A 19,367-nucleotide genomic window follows, 5' to 3' on the forward strand; every position below is an offset into this window, starting at 1 on the left:
AAGACCACGTTGCAGGTCCAGCTCCGGGCCTCCGTTTCTCCATGTGGGCATGCTAATTCCTGTCCTGCCCATATCACAGGGTTTTGTGTGTGAGACACGCAGGAGACCCAGCATCCGCTCACCGCAGCGCCGGCTGCGGAAATTCTCGAGCAGTGTCCGCGTTGCGATTCAGAAAAGGCGGAGCGGGATTCCTTCCCAGGAACTTGCCTGAGAAGCTCCACGTGGGAGCCCCGCCCACAGCAGACCCCACCCACAGCTGTCACTTCGTTGAGGGGCGGGGCAGGGAAGGCGCTCCTGGGGGGCGTGGTTAGAACCCGAAATGAGGAAGTGGGTGGAGTTATGGAGGTCCTGACCAGTGAGAGGGAAGAGCCCTGAGCCGAGGGGGCGCGGCTGAGCGGACGGCGAGGGCGTTGTCCGCGTTTCCATTGGGCGGCCGGCGTCGCCAGGGAAACGTGGTGGCCCGGAGGGGGCGGGGCGGGGCTTTCCCGGGAGGCGGGGCTTCCGGGGGCGGGCCGCCGAGCCGGAGCGCCCGTCGTCAGCTGACCCGCCGCCATCTTGTCCGCCATTTGCAAGCGGCGCGGCGCGGCGCGGAGCCTGAGGGAAGCGGGAGTGCGAGCGCGGCCTGCGGAGCAGGTCGTAGCCGCCGCCGCCCCGCGGACAGCCGCCGACCTGGCCTGGGAGTACGCCCCGCCGCGGCAGCCGGCAACGCAGCGCTCCGCGGGCGGCAAGCGCGGCCCCCGGGCCCCCGCACGGTGCCCCGGCGCGGGCCTCTCGGGGCTCGAGTCCGGCGGCGTCCGCCGCGATGGCCCTCAAGATGGTCAAGGGCAGCATCGACCGCATGTTCGACAAGAACCTGCAGGACCTGGTGCGCGGCATCCGCAACCACAAAGAGGACGAGGTGAGCCCGGCGCGCCGCGCGGGGCCGGCCCGCCTCTGCCCGACCTCGGCCCCGGTCCCGACCTGGACCCCGACGCCGGCCTCCAGCTCGTCCCCGAAGCCCCGCTCCCGACTCGAGCCCTGTCTGCTTGCGACCCGGGCCGCCCCACGCCCCCTTTCTCCCCGAGCCTCAGTTTACCCCCGAGGGCCGAAGACGGCCCCTGGCGGGACCCGAGCCGCCGTCCTCAGGACCTTGCTCGCCTCCCGTGTGTGTCGGGTCCCCGGGGGGCTCCGCCGCCGGGTGGCCCCCCGAGGCTTCAGTGCACCCGCTGGGTGTGGGACGCCGCCTCCCTCCGTCCCGCCCGTGTCCGCGGGAGACTGGGAAGGGCCCAGCTCCTGTCCAGGGCTCTGGGCTCCTCTCCGGGGGCCGCCCCGTTAGTGCGCGTCCAGGCCGCTGTCTGGGGCCCCGTCCCGAGTCGGGCCTTGCCTGCTGGGCCCGTGTCCCCGGGAAGGTGGGCCGCCCCTCCGAGGGCGGGAGGGAGGCAGCGGGAGCCCTGATCCAAGATACGGAAGCCGCCGCGGGATCCTGGAATGGGGAAGCCGCGTTCAGCTAGAAGCCCTGAAGGCAGGGCGCGGGGCAGGTTTTCCAGAAGTAGAACCGTAACCGCGGCGGCGCTTCCTTCTCCGCCCCTCCCCCCAGCCCGTGACCTAGATTGAGAGGAATGGGGACAGTTGGTGGCCGTGCGGCCGCTGGCTTCCTGGAGCCCCACGCACTCGAGGGGTCGGGAGCGAGCGGCTGCCCTGAGGAGCCGGTCCCAGCGCCAGGCTCTCCCGCCCCGCTCACAATGGCGGCGGGAACCCGGCAGTGCCGGCTGGGAGGTGCGGAGAAGCCGGGGGTTTGTTGGGAGGCACCCTCAGCCCAGGTGCACCTGCTGGGCCCGAGTTCCTGCCGCGCCGTCGCACGTCTTCAGGAGGGGCGTGACCGCCCCCGACAGTCATGGGGTTACTTTAGGTCATTTCCATCCTCCTCCTTCCCCAGCGGCGCCTGGGTTTTGCCTGGAGTTAGCAGCTCGGGCCGGCGGTGTTGGTGGCATTGCGTGTCTCGGGCCTGGACCTCCGCGTCTGACTTGGAGGCGGCGGCCGGGCTGGATTGTGCTTACCCGGAGGGGCCGGGCATCCGGATGTGCGCGGGCTCACACCCTCGGGTGCCCCGGTGCGCGGGCTGATCTCCGGGTTGTTCCGTCTGTGTCAGCGGCGTTGGTGAGCAGCCTGTTCCGGGGTTCCCGGGAGGGGCCCTGGCCCGCTGCAGGCAGGGCAGCTCGCGTTCGGGGATGCCCACTGTGCCTGGGCCGTTCCCCGGGCCGTGCTTGGTTCAGCGAGAATCACGGGCACCATCTCCACGCTCGGGGCCCTTTGAACGGGGGTGTTGGTGGTGGGGGAGGCCGCTGTGGGAGGTCATCAAGGCCAGGGTTCTGTGCGGGCGACTCTCAGAGGACGCGCCGTCTTGGTGCCGTGGTCTCCTCGCCAGGAGATCGCGGTGATCCGGAGGCTGGTTACTGAGAACCCCGTTCTGACCCCGGATGGTCTCCACGCCCCTACACACGCAGCGGGTGACTTGCTACTCTTCCAGCTCCCCACTCTGTGGCTCCAGTAGGCCTCCCCTTCTACCCACTGCACCCCAGCAAGGACGTGCGTTTTCTGCAGCGCTCTAGTGCCCTCAAGGTGTACTGCTTACGGTAGATTTTAGCTTAAAACTTCTGTGGGGCATCCTACAAATAGGCTCAACTGGGCCTTGAAAGCCACGTGGAAACGCAGCATGATTCACAGGAATTTACTCGTGTTGTGTGATGTTGGGAGACCTGCGTCCAGGCTCTTGGGCCTATTTGACTGGGTGAGATGGGGAGAGCCTCCCCTATTCGGTGGGGGTGACAGCCACCTCCCCACCTCACTGTGCGCTTCTGAGGATACAGTGGCGCTGGAATGTGGGCTTCTGTGAGCACCAGACCACCCCACGAAGCTGTCTGCCTGGCTATTCCAAATCTCAGCCTGCAACCCCTTAGTGGGTTGTGAATTCAATTTAATGGGTTATGTTAGAAAAGAAACTAGAAAATCCCAGTCCCTCACGCATGCAGAGTAACTGCTGGTTATTGAAACTTATTTCAGCTGCGTGCATGCATGCATATTGGGTTACTGTGGAAACATATTTCTTAAAATGAGTCCAAAAAGTTTGAAAAACTGGTCTAATTCATACGTTTCTAGAGTGCTTATTTTTAATCCTTAAGGTATCCTTAAGATAGAGCACAAACAATGTTGGCAGGTAGGGGGAAATCCACTTATGAATTCCTTGCTTCTAAACTTTGGATATGATCAGGGGGAAATACCCAAATGACTTCTAAATTTATTCTTCTGGGTACTCTTCATATTTGGGAGAAAGCTGTTTTTTCAGTCTTTTTAAGCTGTAGAGTCATACCCATAGTTTTAAAAATATGCTGGGTGGTTTGTTTGTCTTTTAAGAGATTTTTTTTTTTTAAGATTTTATTTATTTGACACAAAGAGTATAAGCAGGGGGAGCAGCAGGGAGAGGGAGAAGCAGGCTTCCTCCGAGCAGAGAGCCCTACTTGGGGCTCGATCCTAGGACACTGGAATCATGACCGGAGCTGAAGGCAGATGCCCAACCGACTGAGCCACCCAGGCATTCCCTCCTTTTTTTTTAAGATTTTAATTACTTATTTGAGAGTGAGAAAGAGCATGAGTGGAGTGAAGGGAGAGGGAGAAGCAGACTCCCCGCTCAGTGGGGAGCCCGATGCTGGATTCTATCCCAGCGCTCTGGGATCATGACCTGAGTCGAAGGCAGACAGTTGACTGAGTCACCCAGGTGCCCCTGCTCGGTGTTTATTAAAGAAAAAGGGAAAAGCTCCCTCCCTGTAACTCAGTTTGGGGTATATGCTTTGAGTGTTTTTTCTGTGCATAGAAATCGTGGGCAATTCTGAGTGTCTGTTAAGATTCTGTTCTGCATCCTGGGGTTCCCAGCCGGCTCAGTCCGTGGAGCCTGCGACTCTTGATCTCGGGGTTATGAGTTCAGGCCTCATGTTGGGCGTAGAGTTTACTTAGAAAAGATTCTGTTCTGCACCTGGCCGGTTAGTGTAGTGGTCCTTACTGCTTTCCAGGGTACAGCATATGAAGACCTCCCACGGATCTTTAACATGTCCCACTCCCTGGTCTGGATGTGCCCTAGTTTATTTCCCAGCATTTAAGTGGCTTCACTTCCTTAGGCACGGGCCCCAAGTATCTGAATAATGTCCGCTTGGATTTGCTTGGGTATAAACACTTCCAGCCCATTTAACTGGTGTTTCAGAACTTCATTCAGTTTGCGTAGAGTAGTAGTTTGAAATGACATGTAATCTGGGATTAAGATTGAACTGTATGGAATTGCTGATACTCTGTTGTTTCTGATCTCAAAAATCGCAGTTTCCTGAGGCTCAACCCAGGAGGTTGGTGGTGGGGCCTGTCAGGCCATGGAGGCGCACGCAGGACCAGAGTCCGCTCCAGGGACGGTTACTGAAGCGCAGGTCATGTCTGGCCTGGGTCAGGCACTCAGCGCTTTGTGGCTGTTTGTGAGAGGTTCCTTTTATTTTAACAACTTCTGAGGAGAATCCGATACTAAATTTGAACTGAGTTATTTTTTTTTCTTTAATAACACGGGTCATTACCCTAAATCAGGGTCTCCCCCCTCGGCATTGCTGACATTCAGGACTGGATCATCTTGGGGGTGGGGTCTGTCCCTGGCACTGTGGGAGCTGAGCAGCATCCCTGGCCCCACCCACTCGCTGCCAGGAGCATCTCATCGTGATAACCACAGACATCCCCAGACATTGCCCAGGGGAACCGCTGACCCACATTGATAAGAAAAATCTCCCCAAATTCCCTAATGCTCTTCCCTTCATCCACGCACCCTGTGTCTCCTACATTGTCACCATGTTGTTGGACCCTGTGATATTGTGATGTGAGAAATATATATTTTGGTCTTTGTTCCTCGCTGTAGGCACAGAGCTCCTAAAGTCTTTGTCATTTCCTAAACAACAAAGGTATTAGGAACATCCTTGTTTACGTATTTGTTCTCTGCCCCCAGTTCCTGACCCTGAGCTCCTAGATCTGTTGGCATTTCCTGGGCAACAGAACTGTTTCATTCTAATGAGATGACCTGGTGGGCTCCTGGATGGGAGCGAGGCACCAGAGAGACCATGATTAGAAGCTTGGAACTCTCAGCCCCACCCCCATCTTCGGGGGAGGGGAGAGGGCTAGGGATGGAATTAATGATCTGTCAGGCACGTCCCTAAACTGCGGGGTTGGGGGAGAGTCTTGGTTGGCGAAAGGATCGTGTGTTGGGAGGATGGCAGGGTGCAAAGCCACTCCACAAGGACAGGAGCCCCTACACTTGGGACTGTTCTGGACGCCTCCCTGTGTACTTCCTCATCTGGCTGTTGATCATATTGTCTGCCATGCCATTTATTCTGTACTCAACTGCTAAAAGGTGAACAGGTGCTCTCCTGAGATCTCTGAGCTGCTTTGGCACATTAATCGAACCTGAGAGGAGGGGGTCATGTGAACTCCAGTTCATAGCTGGTCGGTCAGAGCACAGGTGACAGCCATTCCTGGGCTGGGGGCCGGGGTCAGAGGTGGGGGGCAGTCTCAAGAGACCAAGCGCTGAGCCTGCCGGCGTCCCTCCCAGGCATGGGAGCCAAGGAAAACTGGTCCCAGACAGACATGCAGAGTGTTTTCTAGATTTGCTTCTTTCCTAATCCTTATTCATTGTGAAGTTGTGGTGCATGGGATGTTATGTAGTTTATTTTATTTTATTTTATTTTTTGAAGGTTTTATCTATCTGCCAGAGAGAGGGAGCGCACACGCACACAAGCAGGGGGAGTGGCAGGCAGAGGGAGAAGCAGACTCCCCGCTGAGCGAGGAGCCCGATGCGGGACTGGATCCCAGGACCTGAGCCAAAGGCAGAGCCTTAACCCACTGAGCCACCCAGGCGTCCCTGTTATATGTAGTTTAATTAATATAATTAGCTTGGGATGCCTGGGTGGCTCAGGTGGTTAAGTGTCTGCCTTCGGCTCAGGTCATGATCCCAGGGTCCTGGGATCGAGTCCTGCGTCGGGTTCCTTGCTCGGCGGGGAGCCTGCTTCTCCCTCTCCCTCTGCCTGCTTCTCCCTCTGCCTGCTACTCCCCCTGCTTGTTCTCTCTCTCTCTTTCTGACAAATAAGTAAATAAATCTTTAAAAAAATATATATATAATTAGCTTAAATTCTCTGAGTGTAATTTCCTTGCTTTGCTTATAATCTTATCACTGAAATTTGTGTCTCTACACGGTCTGGCAGACTGTTGCCTAAAACGTAATTCTCTGGGTCCGGCTCCTTCCTGATGCTCGCCACTGCCGGGTTAGGGTGACCTGGCTCTGTGTGCAGCACTTTATTTACCTGTTTGGCTGTTCTGGACATCTGGGTGGTTTCCAGTCTGGGGCCTCTTATGAACGACTCTCTGGGGTGGGATTGCTGTCCAGCTGCTGGGGGGCGCTGCCCACCTGCCGGAGCGCTTTTCCCCGCGCAGGTCCCAGCAGCAGGCGGTGAGTGCTCCGGAGTGCATCTGGAATGGGCAGGACAGACGGCAGTTCTCACTTCCCTGACTGAGAACACGGCTAGGTGTGCTTTCCTCAGTGTGTGGCCGTTTGCATTCCTTGTGACATTGCCTCTTAGGGGCATTTGTCGCTTTTCCTGTTTGTGTGGCTGCCCATTTGTAGGGGCTTTGTAAAGGGCCTGCTCTAGGCCGGAGGCATGGTGTGTAGCCAGGCCGTGGGTGGGGTGGCTGGGAGGACCAAGGCTGGCGTTGGGGTTGTGTCTGCATTCGAACCAGCCTCCACGTGGTTCTCGTGTGCGCTACAGTTTGGAGCACCTGGGAGCAGTGGTAAAAGGAGGGCAGGGTGACCTAGGTACGCTGGAAGCCAGCTCTTACCTCAGTACTGTGGGGGCCACCCTGGGCACTCGATGCCAGGAGCACCCCTGGGGGCACGGTCACCCCCCCGCACACACACACCCCTCTGCTCTAGGAGATCTGCTGGTTAGGGAGTGGGGGTGGGAGGTTGAAGGTTAGGAGGTCTGAGGCTTGCCTATGGGCTTCCTCCCCCACCCCCAAGCCATGGACCCCTCCCCTGCTTTGCCCAGGGACTGTGGAGGGCACGGAGATGGCAGGCGCTCCCTGCCTCACCATCCCTCCCTAGTCTTGGCTTCCCCAATGCTGCTTACGTGGGCCACAAATTGGGCCACATGTTGTGATCCTATCCTTGTTAGGCAGGCAGCACCCAGGCTCACAGGTGGGTGCTGGCACCACTGTCCCCTACGGTGGGACCCTGGTGTGTAGGGTCACCTCCTGCCTCTGCTTGGAGTCCACAGGACAGATGTTCTTTCAGCAGAAGGACTTGGACCTTTGACCTGACTGGGCAGCTCCATCAGTCCAGCCGGGTCTGGGGGAGGGGGTGGCACCTGCTGCAGGGAGGAGGGGCTGCTGCTGTAGGACACAGAGGAGCGGGCACAGCAGAAGCCCTGTGAGCGTCTGCAAAACTGGAAGCAGGTCTGTCCAGGTCCCGTGTGGACTAACGTGGGGATTCTGGATGATCCACAGTGGTTTTTCCTCTGCACAGTCTTACTGAGGTGTGATTTACATACCATAGTGTTCACCTGCTTTAGCTCGAAGTTCAGTGAAAGTTTTTAAACATCTCATTTATGGGGCGCCTGGGTGGCTCAGTGGGTTAAGCATCCAACTCTTGATTTCGGCTCAGGTCATGATTTCAGGGTCGGTTGTGAGATAGAGCCCTGCATGGGGTTCCTCACTCAGCATGGAGTCTGCTTGAGATTCTCTCTCCCCCTGCCTTGCCCCCTGCTCATGCGCGCAAGCACTCTTCTCTCTCTCAAGATAAAATCTTTAAAAAAAAATAAAAATAAAAATGTCATTTACTTAAAGTTATCTCTATACCCAATGTGGAGCTTGAACTCCTGACGCTGAGATCAAGAGTCACATGCTCTTGCGACTGAGCCAGCCGGGCGCCCCCAGGTTCAGTGAATTTTAGTGTTTACAGAAGTGGACAGCCGTCAGCACAATGTCACGTTAGAACATTTCCATCACCCCCGAGAGAAACCCATGCCCATTTACAGACGCTCCACCTCCCCTAGTCCCCAACTCCCTTAGTCTATTTCTGTTTTTTGGTTTTTGTTTTTTTTAAGATTTTAATTATCCACTTGAGAGAGAGAGCAAGCACAAGCAGGGGGAACCACAGAGGCAGAGGGAGGAGCAGGGAGCCTGATGCGGGGCTCAATCCCAGGACCCTGGGATCATGACCTGAGCCGAAGGCAGACGCCCAACTGACTGAGCCACCCAGGCGACCCTCTACTTCTGTTTTTATGTATTTGCAGCAAAGGCTTTTGTTTATTATTTTTAAAAAGATTTTATTTATGTATTTTGGGGGGGCGCCTGAGCACGGGAAGGAGCAAAGGGAGAGAGAGAATCTCAAGCAGACTCCCCACTGAGCACAGAGCCCGACTCAGGGCTCCATCCCGTGACCCTGAGATCACGACCTGAGTGGAAACCACGAGTCAACACTTAACGGACTAAGCCACCCCGGCGGCCCTGCACCAAAGGCGTTTGAATGGCGTTCCCGCCCCCTAGGTGGGCCTCGCCACCCCTTGGGCCGAGGGTGACGTGGGCCAGGAGGGTGATGGGAGAGTCACGACTGACTGTGCACGGGGTCTGGGGGCTGAGTTGGGGAGAGGGGCAGGGCGGGGGTAAGGCTCTCTGCCTGCTGTGTTGCTCCAGCCTCCCTCTCTTCAGTTGCTGGAACTGTGGTGGCTTTGTGTGTTGGCGTAGGGCCTTTGGGTCTGTGCTTGTCCAGGGTCGCCGAGGCTTGCTCGGTCGTAGAGGAGCCCAGCCACGGCCAAGTGAAAACGAGGACAGCAGCCTCCGCTGTTGCTTACGCTTGAATATAGTCAGGAGGACATCTTTTCATTTCCTCACTGACGTTCCTACATTTTTGGGTTAAAATGTATTGAAGTGATGCTGATGGCAGACCGCAACCAGGTTGTTGTCCGAAGGTGGATAAAATTGTCCCCACCCTGTCCCAGTTGTGATGACTTGAAATTTTTCTGATCTGAGAAATTTGAAAGGCTTGGAACACTGATTTAATTAGATTTCTCACTAGGACATTGCATGCACACTGGGCTCTGGTGGTCTCAACCACCTACGGGGCCCGGAGGTCACAGGACTCCTGGGGCACATGCTCATGAAGTGAGTGGTGTGGGCTCCCAAGTCCCTGAGCTGGGGAGCCGGTGGGGCCCACAGCCAACTGTGGGCAGTGACAGAACTGGCCTGTTTGGGACAGTCCAGAGAACCTCTCGAAAATGTCAAGGGATGAAGCAAGTGAGATGCCCTTCAACAGGTGAGCAGGTAGCTGGGCTGGTCCATCCAGCCCTGAACATGAGCCATCGAGCCAGGCAGAGACACGGAGGAACCTCAGGAGCACATCCCTGGGTGAGAGCAGCTGGGCTGAGAAGGCCGCACACCGTGTGGTTCCGGGTCTAGGACGTTCTGGAAATGGCAGAACTGGGGGTCGGTATAAGGATCTGCGGTGGCCGGGGTGGGGGAGGGTGATTGGGCGGAGCACGGAGGGTCAGGAGGGCCAGGAACTGCTCTGTGCCACGCTATGATGGTGGATCGCTGTCCGTGACATTCGTCCAAACCCACAGGGTGTGCGGCACCGACAGCCCTGGTGTCACCTGCGGCCTGTCATTCGTAATGTCCCAGTGTTGGTCCGTCAGCTGTCACAAACATCGGGCTCTGGCGGGGATGCTGCTCATGGGGGAGGCTGTGCATTTACAGAGAGAGGGGGTCTGGGGGAACTCCACCTTCCACTCCATTTTGCTCTGAACCTAAAATTGCTCTTAAAACAAGTCCAGGGTCCAGCCTTGGATGGAGCTGCGCTCCTCAGAACCAACTGCGGGGCTTTGCGAAACCCACTCTGGGCCTCACCCTGGAGATCCTGACACCACTAGTCCGGGGAGGGCCTTGGAATCTGTTGTGGGTTTTTGTTTGACTTTTGATTGTTAGATTTAAATAAAGTGCTTCAGAGAACTCTGCAAAGTGGCCAGGGTCGAGATGGTTATTTCATATTAGACCTGAGGAGTTCCTGTGTAAGGGAAGTTTGTGTCCTTTGTTTTAAGTTAAATTCTCTAATAAAGAAGATGATGTGGAAAGGGCACGCATTCCAGTCGTTGGTTTGCTCTGTGCTGAAGTGTGAATTTGCACAGAGCAGGCTAAGGTATTTGAGAAATTGAGTCATGCTTATACCTCTCACTTTCTTTGCTTTCTTTCTTTTTTTAAGATTTTATTTATCAGAGAGCAAGAAAGAACACGGGGTGGGGGGCAAAGGAAAAAGCAGGCTCCCTGCTGAGTAAGGAGCCCACTATGGGGCTCCAACCCAGGACCCTGGGATTATGACCTGAGCCGAAGGCAGATGCCCAACTGCCTGAGCCACCCAGGCTCCCCCCCCCCCCCCTTTTCTTTTCCCTTCCCTTCCCTTCCCTTCATGTCAGGGCTCCTGGGTGGCTCAGTCTGTTAAACATCCAATTCTTTATCTCTGCCCAGGTCTTGATCTCATCAGGGACTTGTGGGTTCAAGCCCCACGTTGGGCTCCACGCTGGGCACGGAGTCTATTTAAAACAAATAAATAAATAAATGTCAGTGCGGGATGCCTGGGTGGCTCAGTCGTTGAGCGTCTGCCTTCGGCTCAGGGCATGGTCCCAGGGTCCTGGGATCGAGGCCCCCACCGGGCTCCCTGCTCCGTGGGAAGCCTGCTTCTCCCTCTCCCACTCCCCCTGCTTGTGTTCCCTCTCTCGCTGTGTCTCTCTCTGTCAAATAAATAAATAAAATTTAAAAAATAAATAAATCTCAATGCTATGTAGTCACTTATACCTTAGGCTTTAAAATCTTTCTAATTTACGTTTTTATTATAATTTTCTGGATCTAGATCATGTCCTCATGCCCTGACCAATTTTGTTTTCTTGTTGTAAAAGGAGAATAGGTACTCTGCGTTTTTGTTAGCAGCGTTGTGTGTGGATGAGAGATGAATGTCATGTCTGTGTTGCACTTTCCTTCCTTTACTTTCCCATGACTCTGCGTAAGGTAATATTTAAGTCCTCCTGAGTGAGCAGGAGACAGATTCTTCTCTGTCCTTATGAGTCCCCTTTTCCTGTCTGCAGGAGCCACGAGCCGTGCGCCTCTTTTCCACCTAAAAACTAATGTTCAGGCAGGACCTTCCTGAAAGTCAGCCCCGCTTCTGTGAGGCTCATCTGTCCTCCCCAGTGAGTGCTCTGAGGTGCAGGGATGGATATCACCGGGCTCCGTGTGTCCACCTTTATTTCCCGGGGGATGTTGTATTTGGTAGAGAATTCAGGTCAGCAGTTTCCCCACCATCACGTGGCTTCCATGGTTTCTGACGACAGCGTGGATCCTTTCTCCCCTGTATGTAGCACGTCCTTTTACTCTGGCTGCTTTCAGGATTTTCTCCCAGGGCGCCTGGCTGGCTCTGTCGGAAGAGCATGTGACTCTTGCTCTCGGGGCCATGAGTTCGAGCCCCGCACTGGGGTAGAGATTATGTAAATAAATTAACTTAAAAAAAAAAAAAAGATTTTCTCCTAATTTTCAATTTTTGGTAGTTTGACTTTGATTTGTCTGGGTGTGGTTTTCTTTTCGTTTTCTGTTCCTGGGTGCTGAGCTTCTTGAACATGTAAATTTATGTCTATCACCAAATTTGGGGATGCTGTAGCCATTTGTTTTTCAAATATATTCTCTGTCCCGCCCTTACCTTTCTGGGACACCAGTTACACATATGTTACACCTTGTGGTGGTATTCCACAGACCCTGAGGCTCAGCTCATCTTTTCTCAAATTTTTCTGTCCGACTGGCTGGTTTCTATTGTTCCATCTTCAAATTTGCTGACTTTCTCTCTCATCTCCAGTTTGCTCTTCAGCCCATTCAGTGACTCTTTTATTTCAGAAATTGTTTTTCGATTCTAGACTTTCCATTTGCTTGTTTTATATCAGTTGACTTTCTCTGCTGAGATTTCCCCTCTTTTTATTCTTTATGGGCATATTTTTTTCTGGTCTGTGAGATCATAGTTACAGTTGTGAAGTTGAAATCTTTGGGTGTTAATTCCATCATTGGGGCTAGCTCAGGGCCAGTGCACCATGATTGTCTTTTTTTCTTGAGTCTAGGTAGTGTTTTCCTGTTTCTTATTTTGAAGACCTTCGGATCATATTCTGAATGTTGTGACTGGTCTGTCGTAGAGGCCCTAGATTCTGTTCTGTTCTGTGAGAAGTATTGTTTGGGGGCAGTTAGCTTGTCTGGGCTGGAACTCCAGCTCTGCCTCCCTTGTCGTGGGCAGGAGGCAGGTGAAATGTGCTCACTTCTAGCTTTATCCGGCTGTGTGGAGTGAACCATGCATCGTGCATGCCTGGCTCCGGGTCAGCCGGGCTTTGGGCTGAGTTTGTGTGCAGAGTGTGGGCACCCCCCACCCCCCTCTGTCTGGGATTTCCTTCCTCGCTTGGCAGCCGCTGTGTCAACCCTAGTCTCTGCTTTCTGGTTCTTGAAGGCCGCAGCGACCCGGTGCTGGAGATGAAAGCCAGGATCAGCGTGAGGCCCAGTGCCTTTGTGTTTGTTCTCTAGTGCCTCCCACCGTTTTCAAGCTGTCTTTGTGGGAGGCTTGGTCTGATGGGAGCCCCTTGGACACCAGCAGCCGTGGACTGTGTGCTGCTCCCGAAAGCTGGGTGGGGAGGCCCCTAGACCGTCTGGAAGATGGCTGTGTGCAGGTAGACCGCATTGTATTGATCCAGCAGCAGCAGAACATTCGAGTTTCTTCTCTGGGGCTGTCGCAAGCCATGCTGCTCTGTACGTTCAGGGGGTAGTTTTGTTTGCATCCCTGTTTTTGGTGTTCTTGGGTGTACACCCAGGAGCGGGACTCTGTGTTTGCCCTTTCAGGAGCTGCCGGGCTGTCTCCCATGGCGCTGCGCCGTCTCCCAGCCCTGTCCTCTGTGTGTGAGGGCCGGTTTCTCCAACGCCTGTGACCATCTTTTTGTTCTCTCCCTTTTGTTGTTCACAGTCGTGATCAGGGACGCGGGAGGGGCCGTCTGTGCGCCAGGCGGGACTGCAGCTCCCCGAGTGGGATTCAGTAATTCGAAGCCTGTTGGAAAGCTATAGTGACGCTTGTTCCATGGCTCTGAATCATCAAATATTCATAAAACATCTGTGGCGGAGAGACGGCTCGAGTAGCTCCTTTCCCCGTGAGCCTGCGTTTCAGGCCAGAACGGGCTGTGGTCTGGGGGGACGTGACCGGAGCGTGTGAGGTCAGGGTACAGGGCACTCAGAGCAGGAGTCTGCCGTCTGTGCCTGCCATCCGGGTCTCTTGGGAAGTGGTCACTCCTGGGATGGCGCCACAGGGGCCAACCATCGAATCTTGCCACCTGGTGGACGGCTGGGGATGTTCTAGCGGTTGTTGGTATTGGTCAGATGACAGACAGGAGGCTCCTTGTGCTTCGTGAAGTGCTGGGCATGTGTGGGGCTGGGGCATTGGCTAGACAAACTCATTGTGAGCCCTGCAGTGGCCACTCACCTCATGGGTTCTCTTTGGGGCTGTGTCTCTCCGGGGCAGGGGTGATGGGAGCCTTGGGCCCCGCTGCTCCCAGAAGGCACATCAGTGGCTCTGGTCCTCATGTGTCAGAACTGCTTCAGGTCAAACCTGTCTGAGTGGTAGACATGCTGAATTCGAGAGGAAACCCAAGGGAATCCTAACACATATGTTGCCACAAACACTGCAGCTCAACTCACAAGGGTGGAGAAGTGGGAAAGATGCAGATGTCCGTCCTCCAGCAACTAGATAAACACCAGGTGGTCTGTATGCATGTGGTGGGGTTGGGACCCCTTTCTGCAGCGTGCGTGAGCCCTGACACGCTGCTCCTTGAGAGAAGCCCGCAGGAGCCACAGAGACACCCATACCGGCTTCCAGGAGCGGCTGGGGATGGGGAGGGCTCGGTGTTGAGCACCTAGCTGGGCGTCATCCTCAGAGGGGCCCGTGAGGTGGATGGTGGACAGGGACACCAGGTGATGGGACCTGGGGGTTGCTTCCCAGCTTTGTGCAAGTCTCAGGAGCAAATTGTTAAAAGGCTACACTAGAGAATCAGGAAGATTTCTGTGTCTTAACTTTTTGTGTTGAAATTCTTTTAACTTTTAGAACTTTTCCATGTAGAAAACATGAGCTAGGGGTACCTGGCTGGCTGAGAGGAGCATGCAACTCTTGATCTTGGGGACCCTGATTTCAGTCATGTTGGGTGTAGAGATTACTTAAAAATAGAATCTTTAAAAAGGAAGAAAGAAACAGCTATGCACACAAGTTGGGAAAATCGAATAAATAGATGTTGAGGCACTTGCTCTCTCACCCTCCTTTCTTCTCCAGGAGAACTGTGAGGGAATCCTGGGCATCTTACCACACTGAAATGGCTTTTTTATAAAGACTTATTTATTTTAGAGAAAAAGTGTGAGGGAGAGCATATGTGCAAGCCGGTGGGGGGGGGGGAGTGGGGGAGAGGGAGAATCGAGAATCTCAAGCAGACTCCCTGCTAAGCGCAGAGCTCAGCATGGGGCTCGATCTCATGACCTGAGCCGCAATCAAGAATCAGACTATCAACCGACTGATAGCGACCCAGGCGCCCCTGAAATCGCCTTTTTAAATAACAGCTTTATTAGATGTTCACATACCGTACAACTCACCTATTTAAAGAGTACCGTTTGGTGGTTTTTAGTTAGTCGTGCATTCACAGAGTCGTGCAGCCGGCACCATGGTCCGTTTTAGAACATTCTGTCACCCCAGGAAGAAGCCCCAGCCCCTGACACCCACAAACCCGCCTCCTGTGTCTGTGGATGGGCCTGCTCTGGATGTTTCATGTAAACAGAATCACACTGTGTGGCCTTTGGTGTTTGGCTTCTTTCTGCAGTAATTATTCTTAACTGTTTTAGTCAGGCACTTGTAATTTTTCATTTTTTTTTTTCCTTTCAGGCAAAATATATCTCTCAGTGCATTGATGAAATCAAGCAAGAGCTAAAGCAGGACAACATTGCAGTAAAAGCAAATGCAGTCTGCAAGCTGACCTACGTAAGTACCAAGGACTGTTTGCTCAGGCGACAGCCCTTCACAGGGCCGCCCCCTCCCACACCCCTGCTGCGGTCAGGCTGCTTAGCCATCCCTCCATCGCTCCTCTGTCCACTCACCGCCCATTTCTACCCACCTGCCAAACAGGGATCAACAACATGAGCTCCAGGTGCTGGCCTTGGCGCGCAGGACTAATTTCTCAGAGTTGGGGGGGCGTGTCGTGATGATCCTGTGGCCCAGGGCACGGCGGACCCCACCTGGCCTGGGGCAGACTCCGCTCATCTGGCCTCGTCTCTGGTCAGAAGGGAGGGGGAAGGCTTGCGGGGGGCATCCTGTCACCTTGGAGCTTTTAGGGGGAGCCGGTTCACTCTCACTGGCGGGGAGTCTGCAGCAGCGCTCGTGGACGCTGGCATGTCAGCTGCAGACGCTTACCCTCCGCCTTTGTGGTGAGCCCGTCCCTGGGGTTCTAAACGCGGGGACTAGCGCCAGAAGGAACAAGATCCTCCAGGGTGTGTGTGCGGCGAGGCCCCCCCACTGGGCGTGTGCGCCGTGTTTGCTCCTCCACCAGCTCAGACGGTGCTGCATGTTGGGGTTCAAGCCTTGGCGTGTGGGTGGCAATCGCTGGGCCTGTCTTTCCAACAGTTACAGATGTTGGGCTATGACATCAGCTGGGCCGCCTTCAACATCGTGGAAGTGATGAGCGCCTCCAAGTTCACGTTCAAGGTGAGGCGGATGAGCTTGCGGTTTGCCCCGAACCTCGTGCTCACGGGGGGAGGGCGTGCTCTGGCCCCTTAGACGCCACCTCGGCATTTGTCATCTTCTTTATTAACTGTAACCTGCATGGTGTTTCTCTTTCAACTTTAAGGGATGTCTGTGAAATGGGTTCGTAGGGTTGGTTGTACATTTTGTAATACTAGTTAAAACAAACTTGTAATTCTTTCCCCCAAAACGAGCAAGCACTGACCGTCTTACTTGGAGGTCCCCATGTGCCCCCAGCCCCAGGGCCTCGTAGTGTTTCTGAGCGTTTCCCTGCACCTCACGGAGGCCCTGCCTGAGAGTGGTCTGGGGCCTACCTCCTCACTTGGTATCATAACGTGAGCGTGGCTCCCACTTTAGTGAATATTCTGCAGAGTGATTGTCAACACTCACGACCCGCCGGAGGGCCTTGCGTAGTTCTCCGGGGCTGGGGCAGGTTCCGACGGGAACGCGTGCCAGCAGGGCGGCGAGACCATCTCCAGGTCCCTGGGCCCCAGCACCCGCCGGTGGGTCACTGGCTGGGTCAGTCTTGGGCTCCCCTCTGATGGACACGGTCGTCCTGCCCGCGGGCCCCTCTCGCTGAAGCAGCACACAGGAGGTGCTAGGCCTGGGCATGAAAGCATCACGTGCAAGAGTGATGGAGGCGTCTGCGTCAGCCTGGCAGGGAGATCTGAGAGCTAAGGAGAGCTAGTGCGTGGGCTGGCTTCCATACCCTGTCACAAAGGCAGTTCTGGGCTGCCAAGGAGGTGGTCAGGGCACGTGCTCGCAGAGGACCGGATGGTGTGGCCGACCTTACGAGAACTTTGTGTTTCAAAGCCTGCATCCTTGGAGCTCTGCGGCCGGTTCCTCCTCCTCCTCCTCCTCGAATGACTTCTGGAGGCCCCGAGGCTGGCCGCAGGCTGTCGCTCCCTGGCCCGGGGGCTCCCTTGTCTCGTGTCTGATGCCCTCATGTCTGACTCACAGCGGATCGGCTACCTTGCTGCTTCCCAGTGCTTTCACGAGGGGACCGACGTCATCATGCTGACAACGAACCAGATCCGCAAGGTAGGCGGCCCTCCTGCACCCGTGGCTGTCATGGGCCCTCACCGGGTGCCCTCCTGTCCCCCGTCCCCACCATGTTCTCCATGCCAGCCTCTCTGGTGCTCCGAGCGAGCGGCGACTAGAAAGCGCTGAGGTCAGCAAGCTCTCGCTGTTGTGACCCCATCGTAAGCCCGTGGCTTCCAAACACGGCCGCGCTATTGTCCGAAGACACCCAGAGGTGGTGTAGCGGGTCTGTCTGCTCTCGGGCGGCGGGTGAGGCCAGAGTGTTGCCAGACTTCCGTCTTCCCTCACTGGTGCCTCTGGGTGTTGGAAGGCTGGCTCCCGGCCGCTGTCCTCCTCTCATGCCCTTCTCCTTCGGGCGGGAGTGCTCGCTGAGGTGCACACCCTTCCGCATGGGGGCCCTTCTGCCCACTGGGTCAGAGGGAGAGGGACAAGCAGACTCCGTGCTGAGCGCAGAGCCAGACTAGGGGCTCGATCTCATGACCCTGAGATCATGACCTGAGCCAAAACCAAGAGTTGGATGCTTAGCCGACTGCGCCCCCCAGGCACCCCTGCCCACCAGCTCTTCTGAGTCACATTGAGTGCATGTCTTAGTCATGTATAATGTTTGTGTTTGGAGATGGTCTTGAAGATTCCTGAGTAATAAATTTCTTCCTTGGTCCTAGAGCTTTGAGCATCTTTTGTGGAGTAGTAAGGGGGGGTGTCAGGGCGAATCAGGCTCGGCGACGGTTGGATGTATAGGCCAGACCCCATGAGGTGTGCTTGCCCCCACAGGGGGGCCTGGGAACCTGGGCTGGGCTCCTGGGCATACCCTGCGGCACTCCAGCATAGCACTGGCCAGGGTACATGTTGGCACAGGACGGGCTGCTGGGCCGAGCACGGAGCCTGTGGTTCTGAGGCAGCCAGCCACGGGTCAGGTTGTGCGGCAGCGCTGGGTGTCTTGGGTGCCCCGTGGCTGTGAGGGGCAAGCTCAGCTGGGAGCAGCCCGTGGGGGTGTGTCACGGGGGGCAGCCGAAGGAGGGGGGTGGAGGGGCTCTGGCCCAGCTTGGGTTTTCCTGCCAGCCGGCTGGGCACAGGACACTCCCTACCCACCCTTCCGTAGCAGCCTCTGTTGAGGCCTAGATGGTCACCACTTTGCACAGAGACATGCCAGAGGCAGGTCCCCTAGATCTGCTCTGCTGGGGAGACCGCCTGAGCGTGAGCTGTCCCCATAACGGAGCAGAGGATAGGCCTGCTCTGTCGTAAAACGTTCTCCTCCATTCTTGTCCCCAATGTCTGTAGTCTGCGTGTGTGTCATTTTAAATAAACCCACGACTTCTGGAACAACTTCTGCACACCGTCCCTGTCCCCCACTCCCCATGGAGCCCCTCGAGTGGGGCGCTCCCTGTTTAATGGTGACCCGTGTCCTCTCCACAGACCTCCATTTCTGAAAAGCCCTGTGGTGGCCCTTCACTGGCCCTTTGTAAATCATGGTGAATTAGGAGTGGTCATCTAGGGCCCAGGTTCTGTACCGTGGGTCCGATGCAGTTTTACTGTGTCAGCTCAGGCCGGAATGGGTTTTAGGAGTCGGTGTTTTCGGGTTATTATTGCAGTCCAGAAGGTGACCTCTTAAAACGCGCCTTGGTATGTTTTTACCACGCTGTATGAAGTTTGGGGAGTTCCTTAGGAAAGTCTCCCCAGGGTGCCTGGGTGGCTCAGTCGTTAAGCGTCTGCCTTCGGCTCAGGTCATGATCCCAGGGTCCTGGAATCGAGCCCCGCATCGGGCTCTCTGCTCTACGGGGAGTCTGCTTCTCCCTCTCCCACTCCCCCTGCTTGTGTTCCCTCTCTCGCTGTGCCTCTTTCTGTCAAATAAATAAATAAAATCTTAAAAAAAAAAAAAGGGCAGCCTCTGCAGAGCAAGCGTGTGGTCCGCACGTTTTTCTGGTGTCGAGGTGAGGCCGTCTCAGTGGGAGCCGCACTGAGTGACCGGGGGTCGGGGCCGGGCATGTGCCGCTCTCATGGCCGGTTTTCCTGCTCACCTGAGAGAGGAAAGTCGGGCCAGAGCTGGCCTGCCTCCGGGAGGGGCCCAGAGGAGCCGTCCTGGCTGTCGTGGAGGAGGAACCCCAGGAGCGGCAGAGGTTCCTGGCTTCCGCGCTGGCCTCTCAGCCCCGGGGCTCTCACGCACGCGGCCCCCCGAGTGCTGGGACACTGGGCTGGGCCGGACTGCGGGCCGTGCTCCCTGGAACTGGTGGCTGCTTGGTGCCCCTCATGCAGGCCCAGGCCCAGACCCCCAGCCAGGAGCCGGTGCTGCCCGTCGGCACCTGCCTGCTCACTCTTCGCCCTCCTTTGCAGGACCTGAGCAGCCCCAGCCAGTACGACACTGGCGTTGCGCTGACTGGCCTGTCCTGTTTTGTTACCCCAGATCTTGCCAGAGACTTGGCCAACGACATCATGACACTGGTGAGTTTGTGAG

General features: G+C 55.8%; 1 protein-coding gene across 1 annotated transcript in view; it reads left to right on the forward strand.

Annotated features, from left to right (window-relative positions):
- The first annotated feature begins 548 nt into the window (after positions 1-548).
- Positions 549-19,367, forward strand: part of AP3D1 (adaptor related protein complex 3 subunit delta 1) — a 38,076-nt gene continuing 19,257 nt past the window's right edge. Inside the window, exons 1-5 of the mRNA XM_036069946.2 lie at positions 549-898; positions 15,026-15,121; positions 15,761-15,841; positions 16,838-16,918; positions 19,247-19,354. Of these exons, the coding sequence (XP_035925839.1) occupies positions 803-898; positions 15,026-15,121; positions 15,761-15,841; positions 16,838-16,918; positions 19,247-19,354 (462 nt within the window). The 5' untranslated portion in view covers positions 549-802. The remainder of the gene's footprint in view (positions 899-15,025; positions 15,122-15,760; positions 15,842-16,837; positions 16,919-19,246; positions 19,355-19,367) is intronic.

This window comes from Halichoerus grypus, chromosome 1 (genome assembly GCF_964656455.1).
Source record: "Halichoerus grypus chromosome 1, mHalGry1.hap1.1, whole genome shotgun sequence".
Taxonomy (NCBI): domain Eukaryota; kingdom Metazoa; phylum Chordata; class Mammalia; order Carnivora; family Phocidae; genus Halichoerus; species Halichoerus grypus.